The sequence below is a fragment of the Rhyacophila brunnea genome, unplaced genomic scaffold (genome assembly GCF_057557595.1).
Source record: "Rhyacophila brunnea isolate RB1 unplaced genomic scaffold, BYU_Rbru_1.0 scaffold_19, whole genome shotgun sequence".
NCBI classification, from domain to species: Eukaryota; Metazoa; Arthropoda; class Insecta; order Trichoptera; family Rhyacophilidae; genus Rhyacophila; species Rhyacophila brunnea.
The window spans coordinates 19,184,786-19,208,191 of NW_028232848.1; the positions used below are offsets into that span (position 1 = coordinate 19,184,786).

General features: G+C 36.0%; 1 protein-coding gene across 1 annotated transcript in view; it reads right to left on the minus strand.

Moving 5' to 3' along the window:
- Window positions 1-12,451, minus strand: part of Upf1 (Upf1 RNA helicase) — a 37,402-nt gene extending 24,951 nt beyond the window's left edge. The window contains exon 1 of the mRNA XM_085945804.1: window positions 12,096-12,451. Coding sequence (XP_085801930.1) covers window positions 12,096-12,278 — 183 coding nt within the window. The 5' untranslated portion in view covers window positions 12,279-12,451. The remainder of the gene's footprint in view (window positions 1-12,095) is intronic.
- Between the last annotated feature and the right edge of the window lie 10,955 nt (window positions 12,452-23,406).

Consider the following 23,406-nt stretch of genomic DNA (forward strand, 5'->3'; position numbering starts at 1 on the left):
CGAATAATTCCCTGAGAAAAATGTATTATGGTATACTTTTTCTACTATAATTCTATGCCGACTAAGCCAAAAATACTATAATTCTGTAGGATGCAAAATGAGAAATGTTCTGTGTACTACAGTTTTTTTCAAATTCTATATTTTTTACATCTCTGTATTAAAATCAACATTATAAAAATATGACAACACTGCTTCGCGTGAAAAATTGAAAACTATTTGACGTACAAGTGTCGACAGTTGACGCAGTGTGTAACACGCTTTCAACCTAAAGCATGCGCAAAACTACTCGGTATTAAAATTAGAATTGAAAAGATGAAGTGATCAAATATAGCCAAAGTTATTGGGTAACCTTGGGATTTATTATTATATTAATTCACAAACAGTATATTAAGGGGGGACATGCTCGTCGTAGGTCAAAATTGTGTTTTTATTGTATTTTGAAACCATTATCCTAGACACTCCTTAAACGTTGTAGATAATCTATTTATATAATTTTGAAGCCTTATTATCCCTCATATTTATTTTAAACATTTGATGACTGCATAAAGTATTTTTGTTACATAAAATAGTATTCTTTTAAACCTCTCGCTCTAATGTTTTAGAATATAGTCATATTTCGGTACATAACTGTGCAGTGGTGTTAAGATTTTTTACATTTATTAATTTTTAAACGCATTTATAAAACCATTAGTATAATTTATGACTAGTTAATTTTTGTGAAATATTCACGATAAAAAATTATATTGATAATCTATGTGATCCCAAATTTGACAAGAATTAGGCATTTTATTATTCAAAATTCGGCAAGATTAACACATTTGAAGATAATTCTAAAGAAACTCATTATAAGCTATGTCTTTTACCATTCAAGTGTGATAAACATCCTACGAATAATGATTGCTTTATAATAATTATTGACCTAAGAATAAGGTAGTGTTTTTTTGAAATACGCCATTTCTTTTGGCATTCCCCAGTGGTTAAGCTACAACATACGGCCGTAGCCATAAATTGGCAAACTATAATTAAATTAGGGAGTAAAATTATGTTAACGCGCGTGTACGTTTGAACATGTACCTAACCGAATTTTTTTTTTAAACGGTACATGTTCAAACACGCGCGTCAATCATTTTACTCCCAGCTTCAATTATAGTTTGTCAATTTATGGCTACGGCCGTATGTTGTAGCTTAACCACTGGGGAATGACAAAAGAAATGGCGTATTTCAAAAAAACACTACCTTATTCTTAGGTCAATAATTATTATAAAGCAATCATTATTCATAAGATGTTTATCACACTTGAATGGTCAAAGACATAGCTTATAACAAGTATCTTTAGAATCATCTTCAAATGTGTTAATCTTGCCGATTTTTTGAATAATAAAATGCCTAATTCTTGTAAAATTTAGGATCACAGAGATTATCAATATAATTTTTTATCATGAATATTTTACAAAAATTATCTCGTCATAAATTATACTAATGGTTTTATAAATGCGTTTAAAAATTAATAAATGTAAAAAATCTTAACACCACTGCACAGTTATGTACTGAAAAATGACTATATTCTAAAACAGTGGTTCCCAAAGTTGACTGGGCTCCGACCCATCTAACAAAAATTTCCAATTTTGGGACCCACCTCTTAGCTGTCTTCAGGGCTCGAAATGGACCGGAACGCACCGGAACGCACCGGAGCGCCGTTCCGGTTCGTGAAATTTGTAAATTTATCGCTCCGTCTCACGGATAAAATAATTTGACCGTCTGAGCTAGATATGCCATAGATATAACAGAAAATCTGGCACACTTATGTTTATAAAGTACACATAAAATTTGATAATCTTCAGAAAAATTTCGAGCGCTCCGGTTCGTAAACTTTTACATTTCGAGCGGTGGCTGTCTTAGAGAAAAGAGGGCATAAATATTGGTAATGCTCAGTTTCCCTAGTGGCGAGTCGTGGAACTACTTAATGCTGTCTTATTTGTTCTAATTGAAATATTTTTTTTTTTATAAGTGTTACCAATATGAATGAAAGACTGTTGAAATAAGAAACACAACTTAAATAAAAAAAAAAAAATTCTTAAATACCCACACCTGCACGGTTTTTTTACAAAGCAATTTCAATGGGAAGGATGTATTTGTTTCTTATTTTTCTTCATTACAGTTTTAGCATCAACTTCAACTTTAGTTACTTTTAATCGCAGTGAGTTTTATATTTCCAATTTATTTCGGTATTTAGTTTTAATGTTAACCATAGCAGAAAATCTGACCTCATATAGATATGAGGTAGGAAAGAGGAGGAGGACTTTCATAGCTTCATCGAACAGGCAAGGATAATTATCAGCAACTGAGAGCCAAAATTTCGTTAACTGTTTACGATTGAAACTATTTATTATTTAACAATGTAGTGCATTGGCAATTCAAATTATTATTATTTTATCACAATATTTTTCGTAACTTAAGTTTATTTAAATTTTTAGGAATTATAAATAGCTGAATGAAATATCAAATTTATCACTTCCTATTTTTTTAATTCATGTATACAGTGGCGAGGGCCCACTCAATATTCGCTCGCGACCCACTAGTGGGTCGCGACCCATAGTTTGGGAAACCATGTTCTAAAACATTAGAGCGAGAGGTTTAAAAGAATACTATTTTATGTAAGAAAAATATTTTATGCAGTCATCAAATGTCTAAAATAACTATAAAGGATAATAATGCTTCAAAATTATATAAATAGATTATCTACAACGTTTAAGGAGTATCCAGGATCATGGTTTGAAAATACAATAAAAACTCAATTTTGACCTACGACGAGCATGTGGGCCGTTAATAATAATTACTTATATTGAATTCCAGAAATTAGTTTGTTGGTCATTGATGGTAGTTGCTTTCAAAAAAAACTAAAAAACTAAATTTGTCTCTGCCCATATTAACGTGATTTAACATGGGATTATGATATATTATTATTCTCTGTCAGAATTGATGAGTTTCATGAATAAGATCCATGTATAACAGCTATTTCTTTTAGTCTATGCAACTACGAGATGTGTGCGAGTCAATACGATTAATAACCAAAAGCCGGGTCGGGTTGCACATCTAAACTCGTCTCGACTGCAATCGAGTATATCAATATGATTTTGTTGGGAATCACAACACTTGTAATTTAATGTACAGCTCGAATGCGACATTTTAATTTGAAAAAAATAGCTGGTGTCCCAAGCAACAAATTTTACCTAAGATGGGGGCGCATATATATTACCAACATGTTATACCGGCACATGTGCAGGAGTTGATTTTGCATTCATTTCGGGTAGCCGTGTGACGTCACTGTCCTGACATGGCCTCGTCTATGCGCGCACGAAAGAAAGATACAACATTATGACTATTTTATGACTGTATCCCAGTCGACAAGATTTTCAATGTGGGACTGAGCAAATAACTACAGTGTTTTTGCTATACTGTTCGTAATATACCTGAGGATATTTCACCAATAACTATGAATTTTCCAATCATCTTGAAATTGGAAACTAAACTACTCTAGAATCATCATATCTTGAGTGTGATTTTATAGTGCTGCATACAGTGCGAAGGTCAGGGCGTACAAATATACATGTGTGGGGGATGCCGTAGTTTCACAGATTGCCGCTAAGACGTCCACAGACATTACATAACGGTAAAGTACAGTTTACATAATGTACAAATTGTTTTTTTCTTCATTTTCAATAGGTCTGTTCGGTATCTCACTCTGTTTTCTTTTATGCAACTAATATTCTCACACCAACCGATCCGCTTTCAATCAGTTTATATATCGGTGATACTGTTAATGTTGGCTTGTCATTAAACTTTATCTCTGATAAATAAATGCCATCTTCTATAACTATCTGCGGTTTGTCAACACAGATAAAATACCTACCTACACCTACCTATGCAACCAATAAAAAGATAAAATACAAATAAATACAGGTCACTATTTTAATATTATAATATACCTCGAGCATGTCAAACTTCAAGTAGATTGTGATCTACTAACCAGTATCAAAACTGTCAGTTATCCAGTGCTAGCACTCTCGTCATTATTCTTCAACAAACGAACGTATTATATTTGGCCGAGCACACCGAGGCATTATAACACTTATTTTTGCCTTTTTTGGCCAGTCACTACACTCATAGTCGGCTTACATGATTAATCCGTTCTGAAGATTTTCATGTAAGTCGAATAAAACTTAAAATCATGCAATTTTTTAAAATATGGTTAGTTTCAAAGGATATGTGAAAATAAAATGGGCCTACATTTTTTTTTTCGACCATGTTCGACCCTTATAAGATCACATGGGCCTCCAGAGTGGAGGTTTGTATTAACAGATTTTGTTTTTACGAGAAATGGATGTTAGCCACTTGCTCAACCTATTAGGTCCATACTCTGATTCATACACAAATTGAAACGTAAGTCAAGGACTTACTGTATTATCCTACTGCACGACTGTGTGATTAAACTACTCCTCAGTTTGAAGCTTAGGGATTCACATAAGTATTCTCTTACTCACTCCTGCAGCAGGCCGTCATGGGGACTTTGACTTTATAATGGTTAATTTGAAAACGACATTCACGTGTCAATTAAGGAAATAAAAATAGTAATGGTTAATGTTTCCCCTTTAAAATCACAATGAAATCATGTTATATTACAACGGAACAGATGCTTTTTACATTTTCGCAACTTAATTCCTATGGATCGACCAAATCCATCCTGTGATCGTCATGTTGAACATGCCTGAATTATACATAATAAGTCAATTTTAATATGTTGTGAATGTAAAATAAAAATAAAGAAAATAAAACTAGGAAAGTACTAGGGTTAGGTAATTAAAACAAGGTAAAACTGTTGACAACCACTGTGTGAGTATGTACCCATTGAAATGAATGAAGAAATATTCAAAACTAAGAAAGGACTACTTAAAGCAATTCCTGCGTTCAATGTAAATTATATATAAATTTCGATGATGAATAAATTTGTTTAAATTATTAGCGGGTAACAGAAAAATTAAACATTCTTGATGAATATTTGATATCGGCTGCAATTATTATTAAAAATTTCAATATTGAAAACAATTTATCCTCACTCTAAAACAGTCGTTGTGCACATGCAAAAAATACTGACAAACAAGCAATTAATATTGCCATGTTTCGAGGGGCACTTTTAGTGTTTCATCGGAAGTAATAACGTGATCTCGTGAAATATTGTTATGATTAAAGCCCACAAGTTTATATGACCCTGTCCTTAACGTCATTAAAATTAATAAAAATCGTGTTTAAAGTTAGTCGCACAATATAAAAAATGGCAGTTAATGAGTCCAAATGATTAAACCTCCGATTTAATTATGCTTGACTAACAAACGAAGCTGGATTTGAAATTTTATGAATATACATAGGTACTTATAATGAAAAAAGACTTACCTAATTATTATAATCAAGAATAATATCAAAAAAAAAATAAAAATGATGGTTACCAACTTTGAAACTAATAGCCTCAATTGCAGTCTGATTGACAGTCAATAGGTTTTAAGTCAAAACAGAATTCATAGCCTTGATTTATGGAGACTGGCTTTTGCATTTATATATTATTAGTCTGTTCTGTGGTTAATCTTGTAAAGAACGAAGTCAGATAGTCAGATAGATAGATAATTAAATTTGCTTGTTCAATGAAATATGTATTTCTGTAGGTCAGTAACTTTCCCCACGCAGATGCATTACAAAATTTGAAAATAGCCATGGGTATACTTGTTTAGCCAATTAAATGCTTAAAAACTAAAAAATGTATACAAACATACCACATTACCGTGATGTTCAATGGTTTTGGTGCGAAACAATACATAGCCAAATAGGCGCCAAGCAAGAGAAAGCTAATATTGTTGATGTAAGTACAGCCGAGGTAGCAACCGTAAGAATAATAAACACTAGCCCTGTCTAATTCATGTGCACTAGAAGATATCACAACAGTGCATGTTCAAGGTTAAATTATTCCGCTATAGTATCGCGCAAGCACAAATTATAAATGTATATGTCTACTGAACAAAATTGCACCGCAGGGGATTTTATTACTATAATTTATAATGTTTTTTAAACTTAGAATTTACATGATTTTAAGCAAAAGAATACCAAGAACTTACATACTTCAAGGAAATCTATTTTTTTTTTTTTTAAATAGCTTCTTTTTGTATCTCATCTGGCATATTTGCTGACGAGAGATGGCAACACTGATAAAAGTGCATCAAATATTCACCGCGTTGCCATTGTCGTTATTTTACCATCATAACATAACCGCGTACCAAAATAAAGAACTAGCACATGCAAGTGATTTCCACTTTCAGATGTTGTCTGTCTCTCAGATGATTAGTCGTATGAAGCCGGAATGCTCTGACACTTTTTCAAACAGTTCTAATTAACATTATAATGCCTGTTCACGTGCATTAATTTACTGGCACCAATAGTGTGTAAATTCAACTATCGCTATAATAACTGTTTACACATAAAAGTCCTGACTGTCTCGCCAATCTCATTCTTCTAGTGTATGTGAGACGCGTTATCATTTTATGGTGCTATTTGACTGGTTGTGAATATCGGTTAACGTCAAAAATGCTCTACGCGGTGTAGTTCGCTCTTTTTCCGGCAGGTTCGCCACTATCATTCTACTGCGCAGGCGTAAATATCTCACAAGTTCAAACTGTCACGTGAAAATTCAGAAGCTGCTAAACTTTTTTGATCCAACATGCAATCTTGCAACAAGTGCATTTTTTTATAATGGCCGCGATAAGATATACTGTCAGCAATAAATCCGTGCACGCGTAAACGGGGTATTATGTAATATGAATATATAAAATAAGGTCATTGTTATTTTTAACTTAGGAAACAAATTGAGAACTTACTTTACCATTTAATCTGATTACAATCTGACACCTGTCAAAATTCGACCGCAGTTAACGCCTCTACTGCCAAAGCATGTGAAGTTTAATGCATACGGCAGTTTTAGTCGCGGTGGTCAAAATCTAGCTATCCTCACACAATCCTTCACTTTTTTTTGCTAAACTCATTGCATACTTCGAAAGCGCTTCGTTCAAAAATCGATGTCCAGGGTGTGGAAAGAAGTTCCATTGTAAAAAAAAAGGTTTTATTAATAAGGTAACAGTGCCGCATGAGCTTTTATAATTTTTTTTAGACCAAACCCAACCTATCCCAACCTCATATAACCTAACATAATCTTAGTGTGTGATAATGATGCATCGAAATGTATGAAAATATCAAATTTTAAATTAACAATTATCGGATCGAAAAGCATCTGCGCCGACAGAAAAAGGTATTTAATATAATTGTCTACATCAGTGTCTACCAAACTGTGTGCCGCGGCACACTAGTACGCCGCTAGAAGTCTTAGATGTGCCGCGAAGGAAGAAGCTTTCAAACTGTTAATGTATTGTATTAATGCCTATAAATTTTCTTCAATTTAAAATAAATTCATCATCTACATTAATAACTATTTGTCACTTTCACTGTGTGAAAATATGGATTCTGATTTTAAATGTATGCTGCTTCATACTGAAGTACCTACGTTGGGTCTCAAAAGGAAAAGTACTAACACAATTAAAGTAGGTACTATCGCAAAGAGACGAGCAGAAATAATTTCTTTCTTCGATACTGAGAATATGGGTTATGATTTTCTTCACGAAGACAATTAGTGGCTGGAAGTAACATGTCTTAATGATCTTTTTGAGAAATTAAATAATTTAAATTTAAGCCTGCAAGGAGCGAACAAAAATATTACAATTACAGGAAAATTAAAATCTTTCGCTGACAAGTTAGGGTGGACCAAAAAAGTTAAAAACTCACAGCTTGATTGCTTCCCAACAAATCTAAAATTTTGCCAGAAGCGCAGAGGTTATTAAAACTCTTTTCTGCATCATTTTCCAAGTATTTTCCATCACTTGATTATCAAATAATGTACCAGTGGGTCATCAATCCATTCGTAAGATTTGACGGTTCACACCAGACTAGGGATTCCAATCCCGGGATCCCGAATCCCGGGATCCCGAATCCCGGGATCCCGAATCCCGAGCTATTTTCGATACATATGAATCCCGGGATTGATAAACATAATCCCGGGATTTCGGGATTGATATTTTTATCAATTTTTATGGAAAATAAAATAAAAGCGAAAATAAAACAGAAAAAAATACTTTTAATAAAAAATAACTTCTTTTTCTTCTTTCTTTTGACCATTTCCGATCCTAATAGGATCCTTTGGGCCTCCACAGAGTGGAGGTTTGTATTAACGGATTTTATTTTTACGAGAAATGGATGTCAGCCACTTGCTCAACCTATTAGGACCATACTCTGACTCATGCACAAATTGAGAAACAATATGTGAACTTGCCAGACCCAGGATTTGAACATGGGACCCTCAACACTATAGACCGGCGCTTAATCCACGCGGCCATCGTCAAAAAATAACTACATTAGAAATAAACTGAGTTTGAATGAAGTTTGATTTATACCCATGTGTAGGTAGCCGATTCATTTTATTTTTTCACATAAATCATTAAAAATGAGAAAGATTGGAAAAAAACAATGCTTCGCACTTTTGACAAAGTAATTCCACCATGATATCATACGTTTTACGGCAGTTTCATAATTGGCTGACTAATTAGATTTATGAAGCGGAAAGGCCATAAGTACGCCATGATTATTTGCTTTACTATTTTAAATCTTGCTAATCCATTCATTATGTCTTTACTATCAGAAACAGCAATCTCATATTAAATTCACATTATTATTTATATTACAATATTATTTACTCCATTAAACTTGTGTATTTCCAAGATTGAACGTATACAATATAAATGTCTTAAATAGAATAAATTATACTAGATTTATTTTTGACCGATTTTATCAATGTTATTTGTAAATATAAATTTTTTATATTAACAATGGAAAAAAATGCCAATCCCGGGACCAGTCCCGGGATTGTCAAATTGTAATCCCGAAATCTCGGGATCGGAATTTTGGCTCGGGATTGGATTCCCTACACCAGACACTAACAAAGGAGGAAATTTTAATATATCTAAAAAAACAATGTTGTGCACAAAGCCTCATTTTCTGAGCTAGAGTTGTTAGCATTTTGTATATCGCTTTGGAGTCAATATCCTCGATTGGCTACAACACCAATTAAATCTTTGTTGCCGTTTGGATCGTCGTATTTTAGGGTATTATCTTTTTCAGCGCTCGTGGAAATGAAATCAAGAAAACGAGAGCGGTTGCAAATGGTAAATGAGAAATTACGTGTTTGGTTATCTAATTTAGAGCCGCGTTTTGACAGAATTGTTTCTAAAAATCAAATGTATTATTCTCGCTAATAAAATTATTACCACCCATGTACCAGCGGCGGCTGGTCTAACATCATGCAAGTGCACTGCACTGCTTGCATTGCTATGAAACATCGTAAATCATATTTTTTCTTCATAGGTTTTTAATATTATCGCTCATTTATTGTAATGCAAACTATAAACCGATGTGCCCATATTGCCAATCGGCGATAATACAGGTACTATGCACCGTATACGTCATCTTCACTGAAATCGTTTGCGCCCTGGCAATATAATTTGTTTACTTAAAATGAACCCAAAGCTTAGTATTAACTAAAGCCATTATAAAACAACTTAAACCGTGCTAATCGTTTACGCCATGCGTAAGTTCCAGAATATCGTGACATCATATTGTTCTGAGTAGAGAGCAGTTACAGATTTGAATTATGGTTTGTTATTATAGATGCTGGGACTTACTGTTCACGCTCAAATTATGTTTAGTATCATATTTAGCAATCTCGTATGTAAAATGCCTGTTAAACTAAAAACAATAGAATTCATTATGTTCTAAATTTAAAATGGGTAAGAAATATAATACAATGTGGTAAGATATTTTGATTTATGTGTACTGCAAATTAAATCAGTGAAAATAAAAATAATTTTGGTACCTACCGCATTTCTGTCATATAAAATTAATATTTCATTATCCTGTGTGTTGACTAAATGCGAAATGATCTCGGTTATTTATTATAAGTATAGAAAATTATTAATTCATGAATTCTAGTGATAAGTTAATAAATCTTCACACTATTTCACATAGTGCAGTTTCATGATAATCATTATTCATACAGTGTACAAATTGCTATGTACTTATATAGAAAAGATGGCTTAAGTTAAAAGTAAGAGGTATTTATCTACTATAAGAGATTCTTAAAACTAATCCAATAAATATTTAAGTAACTCGCAACATGTTTTATTAAAAATATAAAATATTCAGGTAATTTCGCAAATGTCAATAACGTTTTGTCAAATCAAAAATAACGCCGAATTGATTTCATTTTTCAATAAGGTAAGTTTCCAGCGCACCCTCAAAAATTACAATCCAAAAAATCACCGGCCGCCACTGCTATGTACATAGATATATGCTGATAAAATTAAAAATATTTGTTACCTACACTATGATTTCCTTTACATATTCATATTAATAAGGTACATTTCCTTTTTAAGGCATTTTTATTTGGTGTGCCGCGGCATAAATCTCATTCACCAGTGTGCCGTGAAGTAAAAAAGTTTGGCAGACACTGGTCTACGAGGAATAAACTGTTTTCGTAAAAATTATAATTATAAAAGCTCATGCGGACATCTGCGGCACATATAAATCATTAGACAAGTAGGTACACACTTATAAAACATTTAGACACATTCATCATCATCATTTATTGATTAACACCATTCAATACATTGGATATAATCACTATCTGAATTATCAATGTTGTTATCTGTGGTGTAATTATTTAAAGCCTTATCAATATGTACATTGATAACAATAAAAATGATTAATTAAAACATGAAATAAAGATACAGTCATGACGCCTGTACACGTGCATGGAATTACTGTCGGCAATTGTGCTTATTTTAAACTGTCATGACAATAACTGTTTACACGTAAAAGTGCTGACTGTCTCTCCAATTTCATTCATCAAGAGTAAGTGAGGCGTGATGTTGTCATTTTACACTACTATCTGACGGGTCGTATTGAAAATCGGAGCTCAAAATGAGTAGTTCGTTTTTTTACCGGCATGTTCGCCCCTATCGCTCTACTGCGCAGGCGCAGTTCGAAAATAATCTTACTTGCGCGCAATAAATCATCACAATTTGGAATCTTCCAATCTTGCCAACTGCAGGATAATACATATATCCCCATACATTTTCTTACTGTGCACAGTACATCCATGCATGTGTAAACGGGGTATTAGTCCATGGTAAGTTTTGGTTTGTTTTATGTCTCGAAAAAGACCACAACCAAAAGAAAGACATGGAATATTGTATGTTTACTAAAAATAAGGTACAAGTCGGTTATAGGCAAGCCAGTGGCAAACACATTTTGAAAATAGCTGATATACTGAATTATTTGTTAGGTTGGGTTAGTTTAGTTTAGGTTATGTTAAGTTAGGGTTTCATTCTTGAATTCATGAATATTGCCAAAATCGGCTATGGCAATTAGCGCGGTTTATGCCTGGCTTTCCCATAACCGACTTGTACCAAAAATAATAAGCAAGTCATTTTGTCGATTGAGATACCTAGTATGTATGTATAATAATTATAATGAATAATATTGGATTATTCCAGTAAACATAACCAATAAGAGAAGTAATTTGAAACATCACATACATAGGTACTTAGTTATCGAACAATGTAACATTAGATTAGAAAGAATGTTATTTGAGCAATAACAGTGACAAATTGATAATTTTAAGGTTAAAATGCAGTAATTCACATTCATGGCAATTTCGACAGATTGAATTCAAGGATTTAACGACCCTGTCAGCTCATATCGTTGCTTACCAACAACAAACACAGCCAAAAATAACTAATGAAAGCTCATCCATATTTATTTCATACTAATCGCTAACTGAAAAACAAAGGAGCGCTCAAATTTCTTCTTGGAAAAAAATCATATATTTGTCCATCATACCATAGCTATGTGACAACGTCATGTAATGAGCGAATCGACGCAGTTCCAGTTACCTGATTGGAAATGCCATGCGATGCATGATCGTGCTGCGAAGCTTGCGTCTGGCTCTGAGACGGTAATGTAAAATCCGTAAACTCGAATTCCGATCCTTGAGTGTCAGCTCCGATGAGATCACATTCTTCAGTATCCAAAAACGTGAGAGTTTGGGAGCTCGGTCCGTAGGCATCGACACTCATCGTGTTTCACTATTATTTTTATGCCAGCGGATTTACATTAACTTTTATATACAATTGATTTTAAATTAAATTTTTTGACACTGCAAATTAAAATTGACAACTATTTACACTTAAATCATGATCAGCAGTAGTAACCAAACAGCCCGACGAAACGACCATATTTTAATAGAGGCAATAGAGCATGGATATTTTATTTTGCTTTAGCTCTATGTTTCCATAGACAATAAAATCAGCACGTTTCCAAAAAAAAGATGATACCTACCTACCTAGATAGGTAGGCATTTTACAACAATAATAATTGGTAATTATATTGTTCTTTGTATTTTTCATAGTAAGTTTACAAAATACAACAATTTATTAAAATACATTTCACGGCGTTTCGAGGCATAATGTTGATGATACAGTAGTTATCATTTATTAGGTAGTTTGGTAGTTACCTATTCACATACAAAATTAATAACCAGACAATTATTGATTTATAAACCATTTTATTATTTTTGCAAGATTTATTTTATTTTGACGTAGGCATTTCATTTGAAAATTTATAACAATATCTGTTGTATGATTTCTCCATCAATAAATTTAATTTAATCTATCAGGTTTGATTTTCTACGCCTCCGATCTCAACACAGGCCATAAGTATACACAGTGACGTCCCTAGACAAAACGCCTCCCCTAGGCAGCGCCAAAATGTCGCCTCTGTTTGTTATACAGTATTTTTTTTTATCATCCTTTCATGACTTCAATATTATCTAATATGATGTATGCACACATTACCAGTGACGTCCTTAGACTAAATGCCGCCTCAAGGCAGAGCCAAAATGCCGCCCCATTTTTGAAGTTATACTTCTTTAGGCGCGTTTGGGAAAACAGATCAGAGTGTATTTTTGGCGTCGGACGAAGTTGCGCGCGCAAATGTAACGCATTAATTTGGCGTGGGACGGAAGTTTTGCCCGGCGATGCAACATAATTTATTTTGCGCGGGTGTTCCAAATAATTTTGCAACTTTTATTATGATTTTATTGTGATTATTCATTAAGATTTGAGGCTATATTTATGTAAGTATTATTTATGAGTAAAATTATATATCAATAAATAAATAAATTTTGTGAATGTTGAGTTGGTAAATAATTCAAACAATGGTATGTTGTAAATTTACCGTATTTAGACACTTCATACACAAACATACATATTTTTACAGTAGGTATAGGATAATATTTGTCACATATCCCGTGTCAATTTATTTATTAGCGGTTTATAATACTTGAAGACAACAATGAAAGGAATTTTACCTACCAATAAAACTCTTATTATTCATGTTGACTTTGAAGTCCTTGAGATAGAGTTTGCTCTTCCTTTATAGCGTGAGAAGTTATTGTACTAATTTATCCCATTTATTTTCTTGTCTTGGTCATTCCCTTTTCTGGCAATACCCAAACCCGCGTCCCAAACAACTTTTTATACATAGATTTGGAATGCTCCTCTGTGGAGCATGAAACACTACTACAGATCACCTTCACTCACGCCGATCAAGGAAGCAGACCCCGTCACATAAACAAGACACGAGGACGACCGAATATCCGTCGTTATCAGGGGCTTCCCGATCGGCATCAACACGGAAGACATCACCAATGACCTACTTTGCAGAGGCTTCCCGATCGTCAGCGTCCGGAGGATAACACGGGGCAGGAGTCAGCATCCGATGCCTCTTGTCCTAGTCAAACTCCTGGACAACGACAGAGGGAGGCTAATCTACACTCTACATCACGCATTACACCGCATACTAAGCATCGAAACACCGAGGAGGAGCTGCAACACACACTACAGCCCAAATCGACTCAACTCTACAACAACTCAAACCCAAACCGACTCCCAAGCACCGCCTGGACAACACTACGCAAGAAAAAACTAACCTAGACGATACAGAACATCACACGGAGACTCTCGTGGACGATGCCATCAGCACCTCCTACGCCGAACTCCCACCCACACCGACCAGATCAACAACAGCGTCACCGTCCAGATCACCAAGCACCAGAGATACCCCGGAAGTAGACAATTCCGACATCCAGATAAGCGAACCTGACCAGACCACAAGCGAAAAGTCCAAATTAGAGCTAACCACCGAGCTAAAACTCCAACAACTCCGTCAAGAACTGGAGAGAAAAAAGACCACAGGCGAAAACCAACAATCAGCCAGACCCCAAATAAGTACAACAACGAAGCTCTTGATGACCCTTCGTCAGACCGATAAAATAGAACCCGCATTTAGACTCTACCCAGAATTTCGCCAAATAATCAAGGAATACCTCCCAAATGAAGTCAAGTACCTTTACCGACCAAAAGAAACACCATCTAAACCTGATTCGGATCCAGAACCAGACACTGATCCAGAACAACCATTCTCCAAGCAGAAAAAGAAGAGACAGAGAAGGAAGAACGGACGGCCGGTGAAAAACGAAGAACCAAGAGTGAAGAATGCCGACGAATATTAAAATTAAAATCAATTGAAACTACAACACTTGAACCTGGAGGCAACAGCCTCTCCCGGTCCTCATTAAGAATTTGACTTTGAAGTCCTTGAAATATCTGTTTGTTATCACATGGTGTTGGGTATGCCAAATTCCTGTATGTGACCATGATTCATTGACGAGGTATAGTCCAACGTGCCCTTCAATGTATAGGGTTGAATAGAGAAGTTAATGGGTTTTTTCCCCTTCTGATGGTGGTGTGTCCATCGTTCTCTGATAGTAGTCGTGAAATGTCGACTCACTACGCCAGTTACCCCTCTCTAAGATGTCATCTATCGGGTATTTTTCTAGCCAGTTTAAGGAAGCCACCGCTGATCGGACACTGCCTGATGGTTCTTGTACCCCTGCTTCTTACAGGACTGACCTTATCCAATTCCCTATAATTGCCCTGGTGGCTGGTTTTGGTGGTCATCTTGAAGATATAAATAATTCTGAAATATCCCCACCTTCCTCTCTCCTTGGGTTTGACACGCATACGAGTTTCCGTAGCCAGAATACTGGGTCGATGTTCTGACATGTGGAAGTGCTTAACTTCCATCCCGATTGACGATGCTTGGCGGTATCTGTCTATGCGCCAAACACTGGCCATAAAATTATGTGGTCACCTTTATCCACTAATCCATTGTCTACTATACTGAGTAGTGTGAGGTCATGAACCCTTCGTCCCGATGCGAGAAGCAGCAGAGTAGCTGTGCTGCGAGACGTTTCGTATAGGCTGTATTCCACCGGTGTTGTTTTCCTAAGATGATCTATCACTCGTCTTGGATCCCAAACCGGTGGTTTTACGGGTTTGGTTTTATGTACCGAAATTGCCTTTAACGTGTGCCGTACTACCACGTTGCTGCTGATATCTCCAATGATTATTGGTTTGCAGAATTTAGCTATGGCCGACTTGTGTACTAGGATGGTGTTGTACGAAAAACCCTCATTCTTGTGTAAGTAGCCTAGGTATCTGGCCACTTCCATTGGTTGAGGGCTATTATGATCTATAAGGTTCATGTTACACCATGCCTTCCATTTGTCCCAAGCTGGTTTGTATGTTTTTAGGGTCGAAGGGCACCATCCGGAAATAACGAGCGCCCTTTCTTCTACCGTCCAATCTGCTGTTATTTCAGCCCACCCGAAATTGTCCATAGTTGAAGGGACAGATCCTGGGTCCTTGGAGGTGGACGGTTGGTCACAGTATCTACTAGTGTCGTCTGTAGGTGATGTATTGTGTATAGTACCTATAGCACTCCGTCGTAAGTCCGCTCCCCAAAAGCATTGTTTCCAACTCGGTGCCACTAGTAGGTACCTACCTCCCTCTTGCTGAGTTCAGGTGTGCTAGGACTCGTGGAAGTAAGTTTGGTGGGGGAAATATCCACGCCAGTCTGAAGTCCAATACTCGGCTGAGAGCGCCGTGAAACAGAGCGCCACTGTCTGTAACTTCTCGTGAGACGTACGTTGCAACAACATGTGCTGTTTCGGATGCGAATAAATCCACATCGGGAACTCCCCATCTTTGAAACAAGGGGACAGTTGCGGTGTTGATGAGGTGCCATTCAGGAATGAGTTTCCTGCGGGAGAGATGATCTACCACGCAGTTGTATTTTCCGGGGAGATATTGTGCAGTAAGCGTGATGTTGGCTTGACTGGTAAATACTAGGATCTCTCGGCTTAGGTTTAGGAGGGGACAGACTTTGTGCCGCCCTCGTTGTTGATGTATGCCACCACTGTTTTGTTGTCAGTCTGCAGAAGCAGATTTTATCCTTTGATTGCTTGTACCCGGGATTGAATTGCAGAGAGAACTGCGAACCAACTGCCTTTTTGTAACTGCGTTAGCAGATGGTGACGGAGCGCTACACACTTCTCCAGCGATAGGAATCTCCGATTGTGTGTGTCCCACGTGATACCCAAGAACTCTCGTTGTTGGCTTGGGATCAGACAGGATTTTTTCATATTTATTATCCACCCTAACGACTGTAGGAAGATTATCATGTATTCCACCTGAACCGAGAGTGTTTCTCGGGATTGGTTGGATACTAAGAAGTCGTCTAGGTAAGTGACTCTTCTCAAGTCATTCTTTCGTAGGCATTCGGCGACCCAATTGGTCAGGGACGCAAACATAATCGGAGCGGCTGACAGTACGAACGGGAGACACGTGAATTGTAGGAGCTCCCCATGGTAGGCTAGTCGAAGAAATTGACGGTGTTGAGAAGCTATGGGTACATGGAGGTACGCCTGGCTTAGGTCTATTTTTATTAGCCAGTCTTCTTTTTGCAAGAAGGCTGGAACCTTGTAATGGTGAAATAGTTTGAATGGCTTTGGTTGTAGGAACGCATTCAAACGCTTTAGGTTGAATACAGGGCTACGTCTTGTTTCCTGATCAGAAACAGGGTTGAACTAGTTGAACTAGTTGGGCTAGAACCCCTGAGTTTTACAACTCCTTGATCTGGAGAGTGACATTTGCTGATTGTCGCGTTTGAAACTGTTTTCGTAAAAGTAAGGAAGGACTTACCAATGGTGGTTTTCGTACAAAGGGTAATGCGGGCTCCGGCTATCATTTTCACCAACGTTGGGGGAGCCCTTCCGCCATCCAGACTCCCCGAAAGTCTCTCAGGCGCCCCCCAATGTTGTTGGTCGTCCGGTTGCGGTCACCTCCGCTTGGAGTACGGACCCCTGGTGGAGCCCCTACCTCCTCTGGAGAACTGCCTTCCCACAGGACGTCGCCCCTTGGAAGTACCTCGGCCATAGTGCGAGGTCGAGTGCCTTCCGGGACGAAGCTTCCATGGAAAGGGCGCCCTCTGAGCTCCCCCAGATGTTCCTGCTTGTCTAGATGAGGACTCTTTTGGTTTCAACTCGAAGAGTTTCTCCGGTCCAACTCCCTTCTGGAGGAAGGTGGCCAGTTGGTCCTTATTAAAAAGAGACTCCGAGCTTGAAGGAATCTTTGACAGTGCCTCCCGAGTGAAGGTATCCTTCACCGAGGCCCAAATCATCTGGCGCCGAGCCTGTATAATTTCAGCGCGTTTCCAGTGAGGATTTGGGTAATCTCCTCACAAATTTTATTATGGGCAGACTTAAGTTTATTAAGACGAATAAGTTTGTTAGATTTTCTATTATATGGCCTATCCAGCTCAGACGGTCAAATTATTTTTCCACGATAATTTTACCGATTTCAGGAACAGGAACGGCGCTCCGGTGCGCTCCGGTCCATTTCGAGCCCTGGGTACAAGCCCGCGGCAGTCATGGTGGTTTGAGGATCGATTGCCAAATCTATCAACCCTTGCATAGCCTTCCAAAAGCTGTCCCGTTGGGAAAACATCGCATTCTGGAGGGCCACGAGCGTCCTCTCCGCCATATAGGGGCATATAGGGGATATATATAGGGGCCGCCAAAAATTGTTTTTGGGCGTCGTTGTACCTTACACCGGCCCAATCATAGGAGTCGAAATGTTGGAGTCCAGTCAATTCCAAGACTCGAGCCGAGTCTGGCTTGGGGTACATCGGTTCCTGTACAGTAGTTTTAATTACTGGTACTTTGACTCCCAAGGTTGTGTGGGGGTCGGCGCCTGGCGGCGGGCGTAAACGTTTCATCACCGAGGTTTTCTCCGCCTCAAGGGTCGGCGGTGGATGTGCCACTCCTTGTCTGTCCCCCTGCTGAAATAAGGTACGTGGTGAAGATACCTCAAACATCAAAATGTAACTGTTTGTTTCCTTAATAAAAACAAAAAAAAAAAATTTGCGTCCTGATTGACACTCTGACATCGAACTCTTCCTCCTGAAGAAGTTCCGTTTCGCCGTCTGATGTGTCTATCAATTGTAAATTTTCCTCCTCACGGTCCTCCAGGTGTTGCGCCATATTCACTGATCACTTAATGTTAACTTAACGATCACTTAACATACGACAAGATTATTTTGTTAGATAAATACGAAAGAAATATTAGACGCTACACCCAGACAATATGGAAGCCAAATTGTTAATGAAACAAACAGTGGCGGCTCTAGCATCTTTTAGTAAGTGGGGTCAGATGGCGTGAAATATGTAATAAGTACCTACCTAATCAATATTAATCAAACGTAGAAAACATATCTTTTTGTACCTATTACTTCATCGTCATATGCCTCCTGCGTTCGAAAGAATCTTACTGCTACAAGGAAAACAAAATAGTCTTTTCAAGGATACACTCGCCGTCAACCATGTTTTTTTGGTAAACCGTTCGGAGTTAAATGCTTTTTTTTGTTTTGATTAGTTCATACACAATAACTAAATCTGTTGACGGTGGGTGACTGGTTGGTGAGGTCCTAATCGTTTCACTTCTAGTTTGTCTTCAAATGTCAATGTACTTGTAACTTATATGTAACTTATATTTCAATAAATAAATCACCTCATTCATCATAATACCTAATATTATTTATCAAACTTATTTTACTAACGTGAAATTCAACTATCCACAACTAGTACTTTACAATTAATATTTAAGTAATACAAATTAATATTGATATAATTAACTGAAATAGCACATACCCTTTGTTATTATTATTAAAGATATTATAAATTATTTTAGTATGTATTAACAAATATATTTTAAAACTTAAGGAGATATATTACATATTTGATCACTTAATGGCAAACTAACCAATAAACTAAACCGGTGGGTCATGGGATATGAATTTACAGCCGACCGAAAAGATAACTTCATAATATATTATAAGTGATAATAATACGCCCACTATTGCCTACTCACACTTATGCAGGACCAGGTATCTGCTACGGTGTCCCCGGTCCAGCATCGGTACATGTGGGTAAAATGTGCATCGCACGATGATGGCACGTGTAAAGCGGCCTACAGATGTACTTATTATTCAGCTTCCTTATGAATTTTGAGAATCATAACTGGCAATCGCATATAGCATCTCATAATATAAACATTGCTTTGATTTTAATGGGGCCACCCAATTTGGACCCCAGAAGTATCGTTGTATTGTACTATGTAGGTAGAGCCAAAACTCATATAGAGCATTAGGGTTAGGCCAAGAAACAAGAATCAAGGATGGGAAAACGGTACAAATAAAATATATAATTAATTTATACTTAACAAAGTCTATGTATTGTGGCAGGCATGTGTAACATGAATATGTAATTGAATATTAATTAAAAAATGATGGGGGTGGCTGTCCCCTCGGTCTCTTAAGGTAGAGCCGCCCCTGGAAACAAAGCAGCCTCCCAAATCCAGGGCTCGAAATGGACCGGAATGCACCGGAGCGCCGTTCCGGTTCGCGACATCGATAAAATTATCGCTCCGTCTCGTGGAAAAAATATTTTGACCGTCTAAGCTAGATAGGCCATGTAATAGAAAATGTAACACATTTAATTTTATGAAGTAGGTACACATAAAATTTGGTAACTATGTAATATCTTCAGAAAATTGTTGAGCGCTCCGGTTCGTGAACTTTTCCATTTCGAGCGCTGCCCAAATCTGTGTATAAAAAGTTGTTTGGGACGCGGGTTTGGATATTGCCAGAAAAAGGACAAGAAATGGGATAAATTAGTAAAATAACTCCTCACGCGATAAAGGAAGAGCAAACTCTATCTCAAGGACTTCAAAGTCAACATGAATAATACGAGTTTTATTGGTAGGTAAAATTCCTTTCATTATTGTCTTCAATTATTATAAGCCGCTAATAAATAAATTGACACGGGATATGTGACAAATATTATCCTATACTGTAAAAATATGTATTTTTGTGTCGAAGTGAAATTCGAATACCTAATAATTATTATGTTTCATCGTTGTACGCCAAATAAGTATATAAGTATATATACGTCTAACGCGCGTACATAAGTACACACACAGATTTTTTTATATAGTTTTTTTCATCCTTTCATGACCCTAATATCTAAGAAATATGTTGTATGGATACATTACTAACAAAATTTACCACTAAATCTAATTTTATTTAAATGCCATCTCTGCTTCAATAGACAATATTGCGAGTCCACGGTTTCAGATACATTTAAAAATATACCTGACACCTTCCAAAATTCGTGAGTGACTGGCAAAAATATTTTTGAATACTATTTAAATTAGGTGCCTAACTATGTACCGACGTATAATTAAAATATACCTACTTCGTAAATCTGCTCGTGCCATTGCTGGCCATCAAGGACATAACGTCCAAGGACAATGGAAGTAAACTAGACATCGCGAAGCCGATAAAATATTTAGTGCAGTTCTGTTAAACCTTTTATGTTAATTACATTTTATTTCCAACCACTGAGGTGAAATTTTTAATGGAAAGATATTTCCGTTATTACTAAGTTTATGTAGCTATTTATACATATATCTAATGATTCTCCTCAATTTGCCGCCCTTCGAATAACTGTCCCTCAATGGGAGGGGCGAAAATGGTAGGACCAGTCGTGAATGTTTCGGCTTTCTCTTGAGTCGGTAATGGTAATGGGGATGATTAGGCCTCTTAAAAGATTCAAAAGTACTTAAGTATGAGGTTTTAGAGGAGTTTTTTGAGGAGTTAAGTGTGAGGACGTGTCAGTACCTACTTACACAAAACGTCGGAAAAGCCTACAGTTAATTAATTATTTAGGGTACAATGAGAAGCGAAAGTGTAAAAAATAAAACAAAATTACGTTTATTCCAAAAAATCCGCAGAATTACAAAACATATGGAGATGGTAATATGGGATTACATTTTACAACAAAATCAAACAGTTTTTGTGGTTCAAATGTTTAATCAACACCTTATCTTATTTTGTTAAAAATTAGTTTGTTGTTGGTGAAGGTGTAATATTGTGGCGAGATTGAATAATCTGAGCCGCTTTTTCTGCGATTGCGATTATAACAGAATTGGGTGGAGAAGAGACTGGCGTTGGAAGAATACTGGCATCCACCACACTCAGTCCACCTACTCCAAGCACTCTGTAATTGATAAAGTTCATAATAAATACTTACTTACAATAATAAATTTAGAACTTCCAAACAGAAATAGGTAGGGAAAGATTTGTAAGGGCTATCTTATTTAGGTATGGTGCCAATATTGAAGCTCGATTTGATATAAATAATAAGGATTTCAAGTTATACCTACACATTTATATTTTTTATAAAAATCGATGTTTTTCAAAATAAATATAAAAAATATTATAACTATGAATTTGTCAAAAATCTCTTAGGTACAACATAGAAAACTTAATAAACTAAATCTTAATAATAACTATGACCATAAAATATATGTAATAATAATATGAGGTCCTTTGACAAATCCAGATTTTTTTACAATTATTATAAGTTTATCTTTAAAAAAATGTTTTTCTTTATGTTTTCAGATACATATTTATTAATTATTAATGCAGATGAAATTGTAAATTGTCAAAAAAATGTCTCAACTTGCAAACTTATGTTGTATTTTTTTCCGCTAGGTGCCTCTGGTAGGTAAAGACATCGCCTTAGATAAAATATTATAAAATCTTGACTTTTTCATATGATGTTTTAAGGCTATACTTCAGCTGGGGCACGGTCTAAAACGATCGTGACTACGCGACGCGAAGATTGTACAAATGGCGCGTGCAGAACAAAACATAAGTTGTCATAAAAAGTCAACATGCGTCCATTTAATGTTATGTTTATTGTTCTATTACTAATAATAACATTATATTCATTGACATGTTTTCTTTTTCAAGTAAATTGGTAACGTTTTTTAGTCATCTTTACACGATATAAAAATATATTCCTCCGACGCCATCACAAAACAAATTGACGTGCTCACACCTCGACTGCCGCTCGCCGATTGGCGATGAGTGCGAAATTTCTTCCCATCTATTGTTGAAAATTATTTGCCGTTTTACTTATGTATGCAGGTATCAGTGGCGAAGGGTGACTTTTGGAAAGAGGTAGGCTGTGGAGTAACCACGCTTGTCATATATATTTACGGGAAATAAGAAGATAACCCAATATTACTACTGATGAATAGGTACACTAAATCGATGAAATTTCAAAAGCTCAATTAGTTTGATATAACTAGTTTATAAATAAGCAATTAGTTTGAATTATGTATTTTCCTAAATATTTATAAACGTAACATAACCTATCATCTTTGAAAATATCCGTTGTTGTGTATAATAATATGTTCCATAACAATTTATAATTTAACCTGTAAAACTAGACCTTTTAAATTACTTATATATTTATATCTATATTTAAAACACAGACTTTGGTATAAATAACTGATAAATAAAAATCGCGAGATAAATTATTTTATATTTTTAACAATCAATATTTATCTGTGATTGAATCCCATAGAAATTATTTTTTAAATTATCTTATTAATAATTATTTTGAATAAATGTGCCCTTCCGATGTAAGCGCAAACTAAACAACTTATGATTTCGGAATAAAAAGCCAGACAGTGATTGGCGCCATGAGACTGAAGTCATACAAAATAGATCTGGAAAAGGGGTCAAATTAATTCATAATATAGTTGAATCCAGGCGGCGCTAGTATGGGTATATGGTTATAAACCATATTAAATAAAATAAAACTTCTAATAATTATGATGATAGATGACTCTCAATTGGATGTTTTTTTTTTCTGTGTGTTTATTTATTTTT